General features: G+C 34.1%; 1 protein-coding gene across 1 annotated transcript in view; it reads left to right on the plus strand.

Moving 5' to 3' along the window:
- Positions 1–19,559, plus strand: part of LOC149071076 (dual oxidase 2-like) — a 120,295-nt gene that overhangs the window by 85,044 nt on the left and 15,692 nt on the right. The window contains exons 20-25 of the mRNA XM_089248141.1: positions 3,732–3,907; positions 5,914–6,004; positions 8,186–8,391; positions 11,224–11,454; positions 11,998–12,091; positions 17,771–17,820. Of these exons, the coding sequence (XP_089104267.1) occupies positions 3,732–3,907; positions 5,914–6,004; positions 8,186–8,391; positions 11,224–11,454; positions 11,998–12,091; positions 17,771–17,820 (848 nt within the window). The remainder of the gene's footprint in view (positions 1–3,731; positions 3,908–5,913; positions 6,005–8,185; positions 8,392–11,223; positions 11,455–11,997; positions 12,092–17,770; positions 17,821–19,559) is intronic.

The following is a 19,559-nucleotide window of genomic DNA, read 5'->3' on the forward strand; positions in this document are numbered from 1 at the left end:
CTCGATTACAGAAGACATGGGCTGAGATGTACAGAAGACATGGCACCCCCTCTTACTAGAGGGGATGCATGGGGTTGCCCCCCCCCCAGTATTAAAGGTGGAGCTGCCTGATCTAATGTATATGCATATAATTAAATACATAGCTAATATACATACATAGCTAATTAAAATTTGTGCTAATAAATGCCATGAGCTTGGGCAATAAAGATTTTTAGAAACTGGTAGCTATGGAGGGCCTGGATCATATAGCTTCATGACAGAATCTTGGGCACACAATGGGGTTCAATCTCTCTTATACATCTCAGGATATGATACTTTTTGAGAAATAGATAGGATAGGAAAGGGAGTGGAGTTTTGATATACGTGAAATCATGTTTGAGGGCTAGAGCATAACGTACAGAGAAGTGATGTTGAAACTATACGGGTTGAGCTGGAAAACAAAAGGTGTCAAACTTATTGTAGGTTTTTTTTACAATCCACCAAATAGGAATCCTAACTACATCGCCAAACTTCATGATGAAATTTCCTACATGTGTAAGCATAAGAGGGTTGTCATATTAGGGAATTTCAATTACCTGGGTATCGATTGGGAGAACCTTTCAGCTAGAAATCAATATGAAAAAGACTTTCTTAACTTGGTGCTCAATAATGTTTTGCGTCAGCATGTATCAGAATCCAGAAGGGTGCTGCTTTTTTTGATTAAGTTCTCACTAGTTCTGAGGATCTTGTTGAACAAGTATTTGGGGAGGGGGGTCGATTTTTCTTCCAGTGATCATATCTTTATGACATGAATGTCGCTCTTCGCCCATGAGTGGGTGAACCCTGGTGGCTTGTCGTCCATCCATATTGGCTGATCGGTTTACCGTCCATTGCACGGTTCCGTTCGGCACATATATACGCTCTAGCGAAGGAAAATCTCTATCTCCTCTGTAGCTTAGTGGTCAGACCACTCGTCCGGCAATCGAGGGACCCAGGTTCGACTCCCGGTAGAAGCAGAGATGAGTTTTTCCTTCCTCAAAAAAAAAAATTAACATCTCAAATAATAAATATCTTCACAACATCCAGTCTTCCGTATATCTTGTATCATATCTTTAGTTTTCTCTAACTTTTCTTTCAGGTAAGGTTGATAACAAAAGGCTGGTTCCTTGTTTTCAGAGAACCCCCGAAGCAGAAAGTGCCAAAATCTGCGACGTATGTCGCAGAAAATTAGCACTACTGCAGAACAATTTGGAAGAATTTTAAGAAAAAGTGCAAAAAAACATTACATTTATGGGGATTTTTACCACAGAACATTTCCAGTCAGCTGAGGGCTCGTCGCAGAACAGTGCTAAACATTCTGCTTTGGGGCAGAGAACTAACTTTGATGTTTTGAGAGAATGGTTAGCGGAAGTTTTCAAAGACTGGTTGGAATCAGTCGGGGTGCTAAGTCAATGGGAAGAATTTAGTAAAAAACTGTCCTCTGTTTTGCATGATGTCATACTCTTTGTTTGAAAAAAGCGTATTTGTACATTGTACCCGTATGGTTCATGGATAGCGTGCGTAACATTTATCTTGAAAATGAAAGAGCATTCAGGGAGTATAAAAGTGAATGAGATTACCCTTGTTTGTTTACTGATAAAAGAAGGGCATTGAAGAAAGCTATAAGGGATAGTAAAAAGGAAGTTGAATCTAGGCTGATAGATAACATTGACTCTGACCCAAAATCATTTTTAGATGCGTCAATAATGGAGGTAAGGGGACAGTTGGTCCCCCTATTGATGCAAGGGTCTAGAGTAGAGAACAATGTAAGCATGTGTAGTACCTTCAATTACTTTTTTGCGTCAGTTTTTAATAGAGAAAATGATATTCCATGTACGGGTGTTGCATGGGGTAATAAAATCCTCAACGATATTCATGTGGAAGATGTGAAGGTTCTAAATCTTCTACAACATATATGTGCAAGCAAAGCACCAGGACCAGATGATGTCTATCCTAGGGTCCTCAGGGAATTTTCTAATGAATTGTTTGAGCCAGTTACTCAGATTTACAGGAGTTGTGTTACTGAGGGTATCGTCCCAAGGGATTCTGAGTTTGCTGATGTTGTTCCAATATTTAAAAAGGGTAATGGAAAGAGAGAAGCTGTGTTCAGTTATTATCCAGTGCAGTAGTTTTCAACTTTTTTTCCTTCCTATACCCCAGTGCTATGTGACCTACCTTCCCGCACCCCCTGGATAATGCGTTCTCCATATGTTAGAAAATTCAGGTTTTTTTTATGTAATTGATTACATTAATTATCTGGTAACTAATCTCAATGTTTTACTTACTTACTCTCACTCTTTTACTTTTTGTTTAATGTCTTTTCGGCTATGGCTAATATTTAATTTTGGCTTCTTTTTTTTCTTTTTTTAATTACTTACAATTTTTTAACATTTTTTTAAGATTTGAAAAAACCATTCATTGAATAGTTCTTCACGTATTGATTTCAGCCATAACAACTATAAATTAGTGTTTCTTTGACAGTTGACTGAATTTTTTGACATTTTTCCTGAGTCACGTGTGTTCACGACAGTATGGCACAAAATGGCCATTGTATAATATTTTATCATGTATATATATGTATACATTGCTTCTAGTTTTTGTAATTGAATTTTTAATTTGGTTGCTGTATTTTAGAAATATACGACATCCGTATTTGTTATGGGCATCTTTTTCTCAGCCATCTCGCTGGACATTTTGCCTGTTGTGGCCTTGTATTTGTATATATAAGAACTGATATCATCATGTGCTTTCCCCCCCCCCCAGAAACCATCATGCCCTCACCCAGACTTCCCAGTCTATCTCTGCCTATTTTTAAAGACAATTTTTCAAATTACTTGTCCCATGTGAAATAATTTTCGAAATGCTGCAAACTGTGAATATATTGCAGTAATTCATGTAACTTTCCATGAGCATTATGAACATTGTATGGCTATTAAAAATAAGTTATAGTGTAAGCATAATTTGCACCTGTTTGGGCTTTATTTATTTCATTTAACTCCAAAATTCCGAAAAGTCTGTGTTATCTGAGGTTTGGCTTATAAAAGGTTGGTCCGTCTGGTTACAATAGCTTGGATAATTGAGGTCTTACTGCATAACTGTTATTGTCGAGTAAATTGATAAATACATTATAATATATAATACTTGATAAATATATTGGTAAAGGATACTCTTTGAACTTTCTCATACAAAATTATACATATATACATTCATATTACATTAAGTCTAAAACTGGTTTACCAAAACAATAAAATTTAATTTGATGCTTTTATTCTGTGTTTGGTTTCACGTGGGTGTTGCCTCCGTATTGGAATTCATACAGCTTACATTTCAAATTTTGTTTTGTATATTGATTTTAGTGTTTTTTTTTGAAAATTTTGCCTTAATTTTCATGCAAATGAGATGCCATCATATAGAATGTGTATGAAATGTAATAATTTTTAATGAATATTTTAAGCAATTTTATTTTAAATTTGTTTATAATTCGTTATAATTTCTGGATAAGTGTAATTGCTAACCCCCAAGTAAGCTTTTTTTTCAATTTCAATTTTCAGCTTGAAGTAATTCATTTTCATTGTGATCGGTTATCTTAAATTTGGTTGTTATCATTGCTTGCTATAAAGTAAAAGCTACTCAAGGACAGAAAATTAACTTCATGAAAATCCTTCATTTTTTTACAAGTAAAAAAAATATTTTTCAATGTTTTCTTACACCAGATCACTAATGGAGTTGGCTAATCAGTCATTATCTCATGAGCAGATGGATAAACTGATTGCTTCAATGTTTAGAACTGCTGGCCTGCAAAACAAAACTGAAATGACTTTTGAGGATTTCACAAAACTTTTAGCCGGTCACCAAGATGAACTTGGGGGTATTCAGCTAAGCTTTGATGGTTAGTTTCATATATTTTTATAAAATTTTATTCAAGGTTTTATGCTTAAAATATAAATAACCAATAAAGTTCCTGTGAATATCTTTTATGTATTCACTTTTTTAAAGCTATGGTGTGGTGTGTCTCATTGACTCTCTCAGCAGCATTGACGAAATATCTCTAAGCCTACATTTTTTTTATAGATTTGTAAAGAGAACACAATAATAGATCTTAGGGAAATTACATTTCTTAACAGGAAAAGCCATAATTTTTTTCCTTTCTTGTGGTGATAGTTTCCAATGTTTATTTTGCTAATTGTAATTAGAATAAATATTTTATTTGTCATAATTGGAGAGAAAAGAATCTTTTAAATTCTATTCGTTTTCCCATCTAAATTATGATTTAGAGCAGTGTTTTTCAACCTTTTTTTATCCCACATAACACACTTGAACTTACAGTTGAACTTCTGCGGCACACTTAAATTGGGATTTTGAAAATTGCACTTTTGATTATTTAATTATTAACAACGCTTAATTGTGAATTATTTTCATTAATTAACTATTGTCATTAATTACTGATCAAAATAAATTTATTGCTCTATTTTTGGATTAAAAAATATTGAAATTCCTGAAACAAAACATAATTAGATATCTGAGCTTGACAAATTTGTAGAATATTCTCTTCTCTTTTTTTTTAATGATTTTTTGAACAGGAACATTTGTAAAGGGTCTTCCAAGCTTCTGCCACTTATAAAGATTTTAAATATGATCAGGTTTTTTTATTTTTAATATTGTTCATTACAGAGAAATTGGTTTCACACAAATGTGATGTTGAGAAAAGAATTATTATCTTTTAGAAACATTTCAAAATATGCCATTAGTCTGTTCCCAAATTTAGATCGATTATTTACCTAATTATATCAAAATTTAATATCAATTTTTTAATAGTTGTATTGTGATCCTCCAATCATAATTTATTTTTACTGTCATTCTTCTCCTTTTCTGTAATATAATTATTTTTATTCTTTAATTCATTGGCTCTTGCTCACTTCAAACCAGCGGTTCTTAAACATTTTCTAACTCGGAGCCCTTCTTAAGAATAAAACTCTATTTTGGATCCTTAGGCATTTTTTTTATTTATTCACTAAATTTAATGATCGATTTCATTTTACTGGAGTGTCCACAAACCCCCCCAAGGGTTCCACAGATCACAGGTTGTGAACCACTGCCTTTATCAATTGAACTTCTCACAATCCAGAGAAAATACTTGTATATATCAGCTGTAGGTGCATAAAAATACTTTCCACAATTTTATGCAATAAATCAAACTTTTGGAAAAAATTTTCAATAAGAACCTCATCCACTTTTCATCTATTCAAACGTTTCTGTTGTATTTTCTATTTTAACCCTGTCTCTCTAACAAATTTAATAGTTTCGACCAGGACTTACTTTTCAATTCAGGTACTTTTGGCACTTCTTTTTGTAGAAAACAGTGTGTAAAACATTCTTCAGATTTTTTCATTTTCATTATTATGATATTAATCACATTACTCATGTAGTGTCTTAGTTTTTGTTTGGACATTCAATTTTTTGGCTTCTACAAACTAATTTATTTTTCTGTGAAATTTTTTTTGGTAAGTGTGTCGCAGCACAAATCAGTTGAAAAACCTGATTTAGAGGGAAAGATTTCTATTTTTATTCTCTGAAAATATATACATGTGTAAGTTATTGCGACCACATCATCACTCTACTCTTGACAAGTTACAGTGATTATTAGTCATCAATATGCATTAAAAAGGAAGAAAAGAATGAGTTCTATGAATATCAGATTGTCGTCTTAGGGAAATGTCTAGACAGGGAAAATGTTACCTTATGAGTAAACCAGCCATACCATATTTGATTGTCTCTCAACTTTAAAGTAAACATTTTGTAGCTGGGCTATCTTTTAGTATATTTAAGTTATATATAGATATTTGTAAAATATCTACACATAAATTTGCTATCATACTGATAGCATATTTTATTTAGTTGGTGGTGGATTTCAAACGGGATCTGGATCAGCTGGTAAAAGGCAGAGTGTAGCTATTCGAGCACAAGAAACTGTCATGAGAGTATACAGGTAATGTTTTTTATCATTATTTTTCTATATCTCTAAAATTAGAAAAATGAAATAAATATCCCAAACACACACACACACATAAAATACCAAAATCAAGTAAAATTTTACCATGAATAATTTTGTTACAATTCAATTTTTTTTTTACAATGTTTGACATTGTTTCAGAAGTACTGGTTGTATTACACCATATATTTTACAGTAGCACCTGTAAAGATCATCAGACTATCTTTATGTTTTTCAAATGAGAAAGCTATTCGTATCCCATAAAGCAGTGTTTTTCAATTAGTGGTGGTCAAGTGGTCATAGTGGCAGACTCGCTCTGCGAGGTCCCGGGTTCGAACTCCACGGTCGCCACAGTGGTGGTCGGCTGAAGTTGGTTTTCTGTGGTTCCCAACTTCAACGTGCAAATACTAGCCGATCTTCTCTTTAAAAAGTCTCAACACAGAGAGCAACAGACCTACAAACAGTACAAATGTAATTCAATCGTTACACTTCACTCACTTCTTTTCTGAAATATAGATGGCAGCACTAAAAAATCATACACACCACTAGATACACACTCAGACTGTTAGGTACACTCACTTACACTTCCGGCACAACTCACTAGATAGTAAATTGCCCATAGATGGCGATAGACCTGAGTTGTGCTTGATTTAAAAAAATAAAATGTTTGTCAACCTTTCTCTTGAATCGATGGCTCCCTTTGGACCATATTATCTTCTCATGGTCCTCCTTTCTTATCTAGACCTCTCTACCCTCATCCAGGAGCGAGATTCTTTTTACTTATTGAATTGAATTTAGTCAAAAATAAAAATTTAATAATGAACAAAAATTTTAGAAATCAGGTTGATCTCGACCCCTGGGCCTCAAGTGGATCCGTGAAAGGGGATGTGCAATCATTCTTCTCAAGAATTTAAATGGTAAAATTGGTCTGTTTCGTAGAATACGAGATGATCCAAATGAACCTACACAAAAAATTACCCCCTCCCTGCACCTGTGTCTACTCTGGGCTAGAATTCAGTGAGCTTCTTTCTTGGAGACGGTATACGCGGGGCTATCTCAACATCAGAGGTCTCAGGGCAACAGCTAATATATTTGCCCATTTGTGAAGATACCATACCATTGTGTACCATGCCAAATCTATTTTTGTAAGTCTTCTATGGGCATTAAGCCTCCTTGTCATGCCCAGATGGCTTCATGCATTGAGATGGCCCAGGTTCTATGAGACTCTTTGCTGGATTCTGAAATTACAAACTTCTCTTAATGGACACCCTCTCAGATGTGGTCACTCCTCTTTTACGTCCAAATAATAATCCCCTTGTATAATAAAAGTATGCATTTTAAACCCCTGATTGATGGTCACCCCCTCTTTTACGGATGAATATTTTGTCCCGTTGGTGTCAGCAAAAAAAAGATTTTACCTTAGTTACATTTTCCCCCCACCATACATTTGAATGCTTTATTTCTTCATAGCCATTTTTTTTCACAGCTCTCTGTGCCCCCCGCCCAATTGCCTTTCATGGCTCCCCTTTCACCTAATTTGCACCAGTGTCACTAGTACTTGCACCAGCAGGGGCGGGGGAGCATATGGCCAGAGGTTGAGAACCACTGCCTCAAAGTATTATTTCTTATGCTGTATGGAATGTAATTTTTTTCCCTCATTGAATCCAAATGTATGATTTCATCTGTATGCAGCATGTATGTTACACATATATATCACATATTGTCCTCTCTCATGCCAGAAGCATGAATGTGCAAATTTTTAATTTTTTTGGGTTTATCAGCTAGGTGGATCCCTTATGTTGCTATCTAAGTTTTGTCAGAAACGTGAATGTTTTACCGCTTTTGAAATGCATGTTACAGAGCATTTTAGGGAAATGACACTCATAAGTCCAGTTCACATGGGAAATAAAAAAAGCAGGTTTTTAAAACACGCTTCAAGAATTTTCACCAATGACTGCTCTCAATTTCTTTCCTTATGAAGGAAAAAAAGTCGTCAAGCGGGTCCCAATGCTACTGAAATATTTGCACATGTGAACGGGGCTATAGAGTAACATGGGCAGAGTAAACATTCAAAAGTCATTTCCTATGTTTTGGAAATTTGCACATTCATGCTTCTGGCATTAGGGGGACAATATGTATTTTATATTCATAGTACATTAGATTCTCTTCTGACTTTAGTACGTTTGGCAAAGCCGAAAGCAGCAGAGCAGAAAAAGGGAAAAGTTGTATCAGAATGGAAACAAAACCTCCAGAAGTTGAGTTAAATCACACAAAGATAAAAGTCAATAAAGTTATACGTTTCATCGAAAACTATAAACTTCATATATTCTGGTTAACATTATACACCATGGTTATGTTCGGAACATTTATTGAAAGATCATACTGTATGTATTGGTTTCTTTTCTCTTATCCTTTTTTTTCAAATATTCATTCAGTTGTACTGGTCTCTAGGTTCTTGTGTATAAATATATAGAAATTTAAGAAACATCAATTGTTCCTTAATGTTTTTGAAATTGCTTTATTATTAAATAGTGTATTTTTGTTTTATTGTTTTTGTCTCTCAAAAAGTTCTCCTCTGTGTAATTATGAGAATTTGGATTGTGAGAGATGAAATAACTAAAATATTGATTAAAAGAAAAAACATTACATGTTCCCTATCTATTGGATGAGAAAGCAATTTGCTGTTTTTTACTTTGTGCATGTAAGCTCTGCTCTTTTAAGAGAATTTATGCTCTGTTACTTCATTAACTCTCAAAAAAAAAAAAGTAAAGGTTCTATATCTTTATAAGACTTGAAATGTTTCAGATATCAATTTTCTTTAATTTATTGAGTTAATTTTTTTTTTAAAAAGAAATTTTTTTTCATGTTATGATTATCAATATTAAGGTATCATTCCATATTTGAGTTACAAAAGCAGACAAATTATGCAGAGTCTCCCTTAAGTCCTAATTCGGCCTTTATCTCGACTGTTTATCATAGAGGTATGGTTTCAGTTTAAAAAAACTCAAAATGTGAGAAATGTGTTGTTTCACTCAAGTGGTGAAAAAACTCAAAAGAAAAAAAAACTCAATCATCCTGTACCCATAGTGAAAATACAGTGTCAAAAATTTAAAAAAATCTAAATTTTTATGTGGACACCCTGTTTTAAAAAACCCAGTGGGGGTAAATTGTTTCCCTGTCAAAAAAAGGTAAAAAAGTCCACATTTCTAATTGCAATAATTGCTAAAATATTTTAATTCACAATTGAAGAAAAGTTGGGAAAGAACATCATAAATGAGTGAAAAAATATTGTCTGTTAGTTTATGCTGTTCTTTCCCAACTTTTCTTAGATTTTTGAATTCAAATATCTCTCAACGAATATTACACTTGGTAACGCGAATTTTTTTTTTTACCTCAGAAGAGACAGGGCAACAACTTTCTTATTGAGTTTTTTAAATAGGTTTTCAGACAAAATCTTGAAAATTTAGATTTTTTTATTTTGCAACACTGTATTTTCATTCTCAAAACTAGTGAAGGTATGTTTTTTGAATACATTTTCAGTAGTATTTTTTAAATTGGAACTATTCCTCTATGACAAATGGCTGATGAGATAAAGGCCAAATTAGGACTTAGTCTCAGAAACATTGAGCTATGCATTGTGAGAAACAAAATACATGCTATTGATTAGGTGGCCATTGTCAATTGAAAGATAGGTTCTCAGGTCAAAGGACCGTCATTAATACAAGTCCATTTTCTTAAACATTTCCCCCTACTAGTGGTTGGCATCACCACTAGGTGTCTCAGTTACGTTACTGGATACTGAATTCAATGATTTGTTTTTAGCTAAAAGTTGAGAACTTTTCAACTGCTGACTGATCAATGATTGCAGCATGTAATTATGCCTTTTCAGCCTGTCTGGGCTGCTTTGTTGGGATTGATCATTGTAGATATTAATTGATGTGTCATGAGTGTCATCCTTACATCAAAAATGATGTGAGTGGACAAAGGGCACAAAGCAATTTGAATGGTTTTCTCACTGATTTCATTGGTGGCCACAGAATTCATGCATACTTTTCAGCAAATGTAAAGCTAGTTTTCAAAGTCCCATAAATGCTCTTTACTATTACAATAGCTTTCTCCATATGAGTTTACAGTGATACCTTGGCTAATGAAGATCTGGAATAACATTCTGGAATCATGTGTGTTAGCCAAAACTTAATTTCCATTAGGTTTCTATGGAAAATCGTTGTTTAATTCATTCCAGGTACCGCCCAAAATTGAAGAAGTTTTTGAAATGACATAAAAAAAAAATGACTATTAAAAAAAAAAAAGAAATACTGACCAAAGAGACTGGAATGAAAAGCTTCAAAATTGTGTAAATGAGAATTTACAGGAAGATTAGATACTGAAGATCTTTTTATTTTTCACTATATACATAACTATCTTTAGTCTACTAGAGCTGGTGTTGACACAACCCAGTCGAGTTTGTAGATGACCCCCATCTATTTGTAATTTGGTCAGCTCATTTTTGTGTCTGATACATGGAAATGAAAAAAATAAGCTCCTACAATGTCCAGACTGTTCAGTTTGATGCTAATAGTATTACACTGAAAGAAAGCAGGCTTCAAAAACATAGGCTTTTTTTGTATTTTCTTAATCCTTCATCTTACATGAGATGGTTCAAAAACTGTCATAAAGAGAAGTGAAGATTCATCTAGAAAATGATTCCAAGGTGGGCATGAGTTAATCGGGCTTGGGTGACCCTGAATGGCTCTAAATTTCAGCTCACAACGCTGCTGTTTTATGTTAGCACGTGCATCCATATCAATAGAAATGCCTGTTAGCCGAGGCAGAAAAATCATGAAAAAAATCTTTGTTAACCAAAACATTTGTAAGACTAGGCATTCGTTAGCTGAAGTATCACTGTGTATGGTTTTAGATTGCTTGCAATAGAATTTCTTCATGTATTGCACAAAACTTATCACTATGATAAATTCATATGATTATGGAAAATGGACTGGGATTTATTTAAAAAACAAAATTATTATTAACTTTATAAAAGTATATTAGTTTATAAAAGTATATCAAACTATATCAGTTTTCCAAACATTTCTAAAAAATAAGCTGATTACAGATTTCATTCATATTTCGGATAATATGAAATTAAATAAAAATTAGTTATGCAAAATATTTCTCTTAATGTTCTTCATTAGTATTCTGAATAATTATTTTCATAGATTATTCGGTTGAATCTGAACATTCTGGACTTAGAAGAATAGCAGGATATGGACTTACTGTGACTCGAGGTGCTGCGAGCTCAATGATGTTCACTTATTCATCCATACTGCTTACCATGTGCAGAAATACCATAACTTTTCTCAGAGAAACATTCCTTCATAAGTTTTTACCCTTTGACATGGCTATCACATTTCATAAATACATTGCCTTCTGGGGACTCATATTTACACGTAAGTTTAAAAATTAAGCTTTTTATAACTATTATACCAGTTTTAAATTTGATTTATTAATAAATTTTCATAGTGAAGAACACATAATACATATGTACAAATACTGTATAAAGTCTTAATACAATGCTTTTCAAAGGGTGTATTGTAGCACCTTGGGTTGCTGTGAGGAGGCCCATATGGTCAAGGATGCTGTAAGATATTTTGGGAGTAAAATTATGCTGAACTTAGTACTAAGGATAGGATCCTTAATTAGTCTGTCATAGCATTTTAAGGTAAGGTCAAGGTGCATCAAGATGGGACAGGGCGCAGTCAGACATTTAAAAACCCTGAAGGTATCGCAAATGAATTAAGTTTGAATATCTATTTATTAAAAAATCTTAAATTTTTATTTCTCTTCCCCCCCCCCCCCAATGTAGCAACCTTTCTTGTTTAAGATTTTCAACCAAAACGTTTACACTGTTATGCCCCAATGATGCCATATTAAGCAGGATTCACTGCAACAAATAAATGTTTTTCTCATAATTGTTTTTTTCTCTGTTTCAGTTATTCATATTCTTGGCCATGCAATCAACTTCTATCATGTTGCTACGCAGACTCCTGTGGATATTCAGTGTCTTTTCCGTGATTTCCACATTGAGTAAATATTTATATAATCTTTCATTCAGTTTAATTAGTTTTTTGATGCAGTAAGTCAATAAAAACAGTGTGTAAACTGATGCAAAATCAGTAGAAATTTTTATCAAGAAAAACATATGTAGTAAAACCTCGCTACAATGATACTCGATATAATGATAAATATTAAGAAGACACAAACAAATAAGGCAAATACACGAAAATCCAAAAAATCCAAATGCATTTCAATACCAATGGGTGTCATCTTCAGAGGAAAAATATTTAACCACTAGTCACGCTGACTGAGTTTCCCACTTGGGTTGAATACCAGATCTTAATGCTTGGTTGCTCTGCTGAAAATGCACATCTGTTCACTTCAAACGTCGTGGTCGGTGACTAGTGGTTAAATATTTTTCCTCTGTAGATGACACCCATTGGTGTTGAAATGCATTAGGATTTTTTGGATTTTCGTGTATTTGCCTTATTCGTCGGTGTCTCCTTAATATTCTTGGGCAAAGTTGATCAACTCTTCCATAACGATAAATCCCTCCACAACGATATTTATTTAAAATCTTGTTTGGAATTGCTCATATAGCCTAACTTAAATTCCTCTCAATACAATGATATCGTTTACTACAATAAATACTCCTATAACAATATCTTTTAAGAGATTTTTGAAACCGGTATAATTTTTTTTTTATTGCAGAACAATTTTTATTTTTGCAGAACAATCAAATTTTCCCCCATATTATTTGCCCCATGGTAGGAATGATCACCCCCCCCCCCCATATCCATACCTCCAAATATGAAGCTCAAAACAGCTTTTTAATATGACCCATAAAGACAATTATATTTCTCTGTTCCAGTAATTTTTTATTTTAGAAACTGGTAGACACGAAACATGAACTTTCTACCATGAATACCTGCTTATAATTTGCAGATTATACTTAGAAAAAAAAATCTGAATTTCTTAGTGCAGAGACTAGCACATTACCTGCGCCAGTTTTTTTAAAGAAGTTAAATTAAATTATTTTTAAAAATAAAATCCACAAAAATAATCTTTTTTTTTTAAAAGAACTTTATTTACAAGAGTGAATAGAAGAATTGATATTTTTATCTAAAGAAATGTGACGAGCAACCCCTTCTATTCCTGAATATGCTTTATTCTCTGGTAGGACTACTATTATAAATAACTTGAGAATATTCTTATAAGTTCTTGATGAAAATATTCTCCTGTTATTTATAATATAGTTACACATAATATCCTTGAGAATATTCTCTGGAAGGACTACTTTCATAAATTACTGGGGAATATTTTTATAGAAAATAATAAGAATTATTCTGAGGTTATTAATAATAGTCCTTCCAGAGAATATTCTTGAATATGTTCCTCGATGAGAATATTCTTCAGTTACCAAAAAATCTTTCCAGAGAGTATTATCAAGAATATATGTAATAACATGTATTATAATAAATAATCTCAATAAATAACTTGAGAATAATTATTATTTTTGATAAGAATATATTCTCTAGAGTAATTTATAATAGTCCTTTGAGAGAATATTCTCTGTCCCTGTCTCTCTTCCCGTCAAGAAAATGGGAATATTGAAGTTTGTAGACCACAATATTGAACTTTGAAAGCCAGAAAATTAAACCAACAGGGCTGAATCGCACAACTTTTAAAGAAATGTGAGTGATACAGAACTTAAGTGTATGTGCATTGAAGAAAACGAAGTTCTGTATCTTATAATGAAGGTGATTATATAAGAACTAGGGGGGCAAAGCCCCCCCCCCCCTTCAATTGAGCTAACTACTTGTCACATCTTTAATTATAAAGCAAAATATTCCTCAGGCACTGCGAATGCCTGCGAAATAGTCATTCAATTGCTAGTTTCCCATTCTGATTTCGATAAGCAATGCACTGCCATCATAAATACAACAGAATACTCGATGCACCGCAATACATATGTGATATGCCACGCAAGGGCGTAGCCAGGGGGGGGGACTTGGGGGTCTGGTCCCCCCCCCCCCCGAAATGTGAGAAAATGACCGAAAAAAGGGAAAAAGATGGCCAAATCTATTGTTCTGTCACTTTGGTCCCCCCCCCCCGAAATGAAAGTGGTCCCCCCCCCTAACGAAATTTCTGGCTACGCCCCTGATGCCACGATAGGCAATACAGCACAATAAGTAATGCACCACTATATGCAATGCACCACTATATTCAGGGCACCACATTAAGCAATACAGGACAATACTTAATGCACCACCATCGGTAATACAGCACAGTGTTTATTGCACCACCATCGGTAATACGGCACAGTGTTTATTGCACCACCATCGGCAATACAGCACAATAAGCAATACATCACAATATGCAGTGCACCACAATACGCAATGAACCACAGTACACCATAAGCACTGTATTAGAATAAGCAATATGGCATGGGATTCACTAAAATACGTGATGCATAACAATACGCAATTGGCCAATATTTACAGTGCACCACAATAAGCAATGCAGCGCAATATCTCATGTACTGCGATACCGCACAATACATGATGCATCGCACTAAACAAAGCACCATAATACGCAATGAGCCATAATAAGCCATAAGCACTGCATTACAATAAGCAATACAGCACTCAGTGCACTACAACACGTAAAGCATCACAATCATTAATGTAGTAATGTGTGTTGTCAGTAATATTGTACACCACAAATAAGCAATGCAGCATAGTATGCGATGCATCGCAATAAGCAAAGCACTAAAAAGCACTATAGTATGCAATGCACCACAATACACATCAAACGTTGCATTACAATGAGCAATACAGCACACGATGCACTACAACATAGTTTCCCAACCTTTTTTCTCCCATCGCCCCCTTCTTCAGAAATTGTTTTCTCACATCGCCCCCCAACGCAATCTATTCCATAGGATCCTATGTTATACTCGTAGCTTCTACAGCCCCCTAGAACTTTCCATCACCCCCAAGGGGGCATTAACGCCCAAGTTGGGAATCACTGCACTACAATAAGAAATGCACCGCAATCAGTAATACACCGTTATTTTTGCAGTGACACAATAAGCAATGCAGCACAATGCGCAATGAGAAGCAAGTATTCATCCTCGACTCAAAATAAAACCTGTCAATTTCCCCATAAATATATCTGTCCATTGCCCCGCCCTTGGTACCCGGACCCTGTGTGTTGGGAGCACTGGTGATGTATACATACCTCTGGGTACATGCAAAAAAACTTGGTCTCTATAGGTCAAGTGGTTCCTGATGTGCTCAGGAGTTAAATGAAAACTCGACCCAAAATCGTAACCGACTTCCATAACACAAAAACGTAACAGATTTCCGTCACTCATTTCTGTAACTTAAAATAGTCACTAATTTCGGTTGCTTAGAAACAGGCCCTTTTCGAGTTTGTGATTTTATATTATAGAGTAGATAGCTTCCTTTATCAATCAACTTTCATTTAATTTCTTTTGTTGTGAACTTATTTTTAAAAATTTACCTCATTTTAAAATAATCAGGGCTCCCACTCGTCCTACTTTTTGGTAAAATGTCCTACTTTCTCGGTTTTGTCCTACTTTCTAGTTTTTGTCCTACTTTTTTTACCAAATCCTATCGACAAAATTTATGTAACTGATTTTAATTGAGCAGAAAATCATTGATATATTTCCAAATATTACAAATGTTGAAGAATGCAATTTATGATTCTGCCATAGCAGAAATTTTACCATTTTTAAGGTTATTTGGGGGGGGGGGGTATGTGGACCAGTTGGTTGATTAATTTTTCATTTGCTTAGTTTGAGGGTTCAACAAGTATAGTAGTCATTAAAAACTTCTGTCTGGATGGGAAAAATAATTTTGTATTTATTACTACGTGGTCTTGGACAGTAACTAACATTCATCATTCAGAATTATGGTGTAAATAGGTGAAACAACAGTTTGTATTTCAAAGCAGGATGCATAGGCCTATTCTAGGTTTGGTGATTCTGGTGCTACGCAATAGCATTCAGTTGTCTTCTGTATTTTTAAGGCATGAAGAAGCATAAACAATACTTACAATGCTCAGCAAAGAGCTAGAAATGAAAGTGCTTTATTTGTCAAAAATGATTGCACTGGCATTGAACAGTAAAATGTGAACAAATCCCTTTAAAAAATGATGGACAACGCAGTAAAACAGGTTCACCTTGCCTTATTTACATCAGATCTTGCAATCTACACATTTTGCACTGTGCTTTTGAAAGTGGTCTCGAAGGAGCGTCATTCTTAAAAAACGTAAGTCTTCAAAATTTGCTATGCGTTGTCGAAGAGAGTTGACAAGCTCTGCACTTTGGAAGACTCCAAAAAAAGAATGTAATATATATGAGGAGAGGCAGCAAAGAATTATCTGTGGTTGCTAGTACACTGTTTTGGCCAAAAATTGGTTTTGTAACCAAGTCATTTATCATTGCTTTGGCTTGAGTCAATCTTATAGGAAATAGTGCCTTATAGGAAATACTGAAATAGTGCTATGAAAAAAAAAGTTAATTCAAAATTAAAATTTTTTTTTTTTTGCAAAAAAAATTTTTTTAGGGATTTTTTTCCATTATGCTAGGTATGTTATTTAAGGGGATTACCCTCCCCCATCCTACTTTTTATTCCTGCGTTTTCCTACTTTTCTCATTTTTTGAGTGGGAGGAATAATTTTTCAAAGTTTTAATCTAAAGGTTTCTAAAATCTTTATAACCAAAATTTTAAAACCTCTCATCATGACCTAAAGAATATTCTGAAAATATTCTCGAACTAAAGTTGTCATTGGGGGTGATTATACCAAAAAATTTTTGTTGTAAATGTTTCAGGTAATGAAAACTGATTTATATTTCACAGAAAAATGAATATTGGTAATTTTATTCTCCAATTTTTGCATCCAGGAGAATATTCTCGTTCTTCCCCAGAATATTCTCAACTCACATCTCTAGGCAGGAACTTACAGTATTTTAAATATAGTAGAACTGAAACTTTGCGAAGTCTAAGCTTTTGCAGCGATTAGTTATTACTATGAATGAATGGCAGAACTTTGCCACTGGACTTATCCCATTGCCGAGACCTCTTCCATCCTAGCTTCGCGGCAGAGTCTGGAACACTTTATTTTGTGTGATAAGTAATTACAGTTATTGTGTCATTACAGACGGTTTGGTCATTGGAAATGGGTGAATAAATGACATACAAACAGCCAGAAATCTCTGAATTGTAGTTATTTTTACATCAAACAGTTGAAAGGAAAGATAATTATTAGTCATTGATCATTTTTGTCACACCACGGTCATTTTTTGCACACGAGGGCTAATTAGACCGGGATCTACAATTTTTTGCCGATTCCGAACGGCAGACTTGTTTTTCATAATTATTAGTACTAACAGCTTATTCATATGAATTCATTTTCTTGTCATTATTTATTCTGATTCAATTCATGCAGTGCCGTCTTAACGCATGGCCCGGGGGTCTCAAGAGAAGAGGGCCTCACAAAAATAAGAACTAATTGAAATTTTCGAGAATGTTTCAAGTAGGGCCTCAGAAAAACCAATTGGCTTGGGGCCCATGATGCTCTTAAGATGGCCCTGAATTCATGTAATACAAATTTATTATTTTTGTAATTGTAATTATTAAAATCAAACATTCATTCTTTGAATTCTTTCAATTATTCTAGTATGTATAACCCTCCGAAATTTCATTTTTGGCTCTTACAGACTATTACTGGTAAGTTTACACATCATATATAATATACATATATTCAATATTGCTGACCCGTTTTCTTTTTTTGTTCGAATTTGCTATTTAGCCTGGACGAAAATGGATTTTTTTGCATACTGTACTACTGAATTACAACAGAGTTATAATTTCATGTTCGGTGACAAGGGATATTCACTAATGTGTGTGGGTTATTCCACTTTCAGATACAAATATGTTAAATTGAAATGTAAAATTTACAAAACTGGAAAGAAAAAATATGTACAATACAAATATATGTACAGTGGAACATGGTTAATTTGAATGTGGTTAATGCAAAGTTTGGATAATTAAAACCGTGAGTTTTTATGTAATTTAAAGTTAACATTTCTTTGAGTTTAATTTGAATTTTTTTGGAATATTTTGGATAATCAAAGATTGGGGGGGTCGGGGAAATCATGATTTTAGTATGAGCAAATGTAGAAGGTTAGAGAAAAATCCAAAAGCAGTTAGACGTTGCTTCTTTCAATCAATTTGTTCAATCTTCATTATCCAGGGACATTTGAAAGAAAGCCAACCAAGAACAACTCTGGCCTATCCCCATAGGCAATTTACTAAATATTGAGTTGTGCCGGAAGTGTGAGTGTGTGTACCTAACAGGCTGAGTGCATATATGGTGTTGTGCGTGAATTAGTGCTGCTATCTATATTTCAAATTGTTAGTGAAGTGTAATGACTGCACATTTGTAGCGTTGTAGGGCTGTTGCTCTCTGTGTGCAAGACGTTTTTACAGGAAGATCAGCTCACATTCTCACCTCGAAGCTGGGAACCATAGAAAACTAACTTCAGCTGACCACCACTGTGATGAAGGCAGGGTTTGAACCTGGGTACTCCATCACTATAGGTATGTCCTCACTACTGCGTCTTCTTTCAACAGCTTTCAATCTCGTTTTTTTTTTCTTTGCCGCTGAACTCTATCGCATGCCTCAAGTGGCGTTCCTTTTTTCCGTCTACACCTATACTGCTAAACCTTTCAATTCAGATGCCGATGCAACTGTCGCAGTGAATACAATTTCCACATTTTAATGTGAAAATATGTGAGGGAAAATTGCTCTATAAAAGATGGAATATATAGATGAAATTATTCAAAATTGCTCAACTTCTGAATAAATTAAAAATTAAATCAAGTCGTTCGTCAACTTTACCCGAATATAGTTGAGTCAAAGAAATTAAGAAAGCTGTATACTTCTATTGTGCTAAGTCGTAATCTCATACGTATTTAAATATATTTTTTCTTTCAAAATTATAGTCAGCGCAGCATTATTTTTCTCACGTGTTTATTCATACACCAAAGCACTAAATCCGTGGTAATAGAAGTGAAAACTTGAAATTTCCAAATTAAATGATTTTTCATAATAATAAAAATTAGCAGAATATGGTGACCCGTGGTTTCCCCCAAGATGATCAAAGATTTAAAATATTTTCACACACAAATCAGAATATCAAAAGAAAATTATTTTATATGTTTCAATCAATTTTTAAACTTGAAATACCGTATTTTCGACAGTCAGTAACAAAAAATTTCTCTGGAAGAGAATTTCTTGCGCGCTCTTCCCTAAACACGGTGTGCCACTGGAAAGGTTGGTCCTGCGTACGCTTCTGGTTGCAGCTCTAATAAAGTTCATGAAAATAAAATCTGCATAAAATACAGTTTTTGAGAAAATAGCAAAGAATATTAGTGCGCTGAAGGACACAGCCTGTTCCTCATAA

The sequence above is a fragment of the Pholcus phalangioides genome, unplaced genomic scaffold (genome assembly GCF_987345545.1).
Source record: "Pholcus phalangioides strain wild (caught in Gottingen) unplaced genomic scaffold, Ppha-v1.0 ptg000019l_1, whole genome shotgun sequence".
Taxonomy (NCBI): Eukaryota; Metazoa; Arthropoda; class Arachnida; order Araneae; family Pholcidae; genus Pholcus; species Pholcus phalangioides.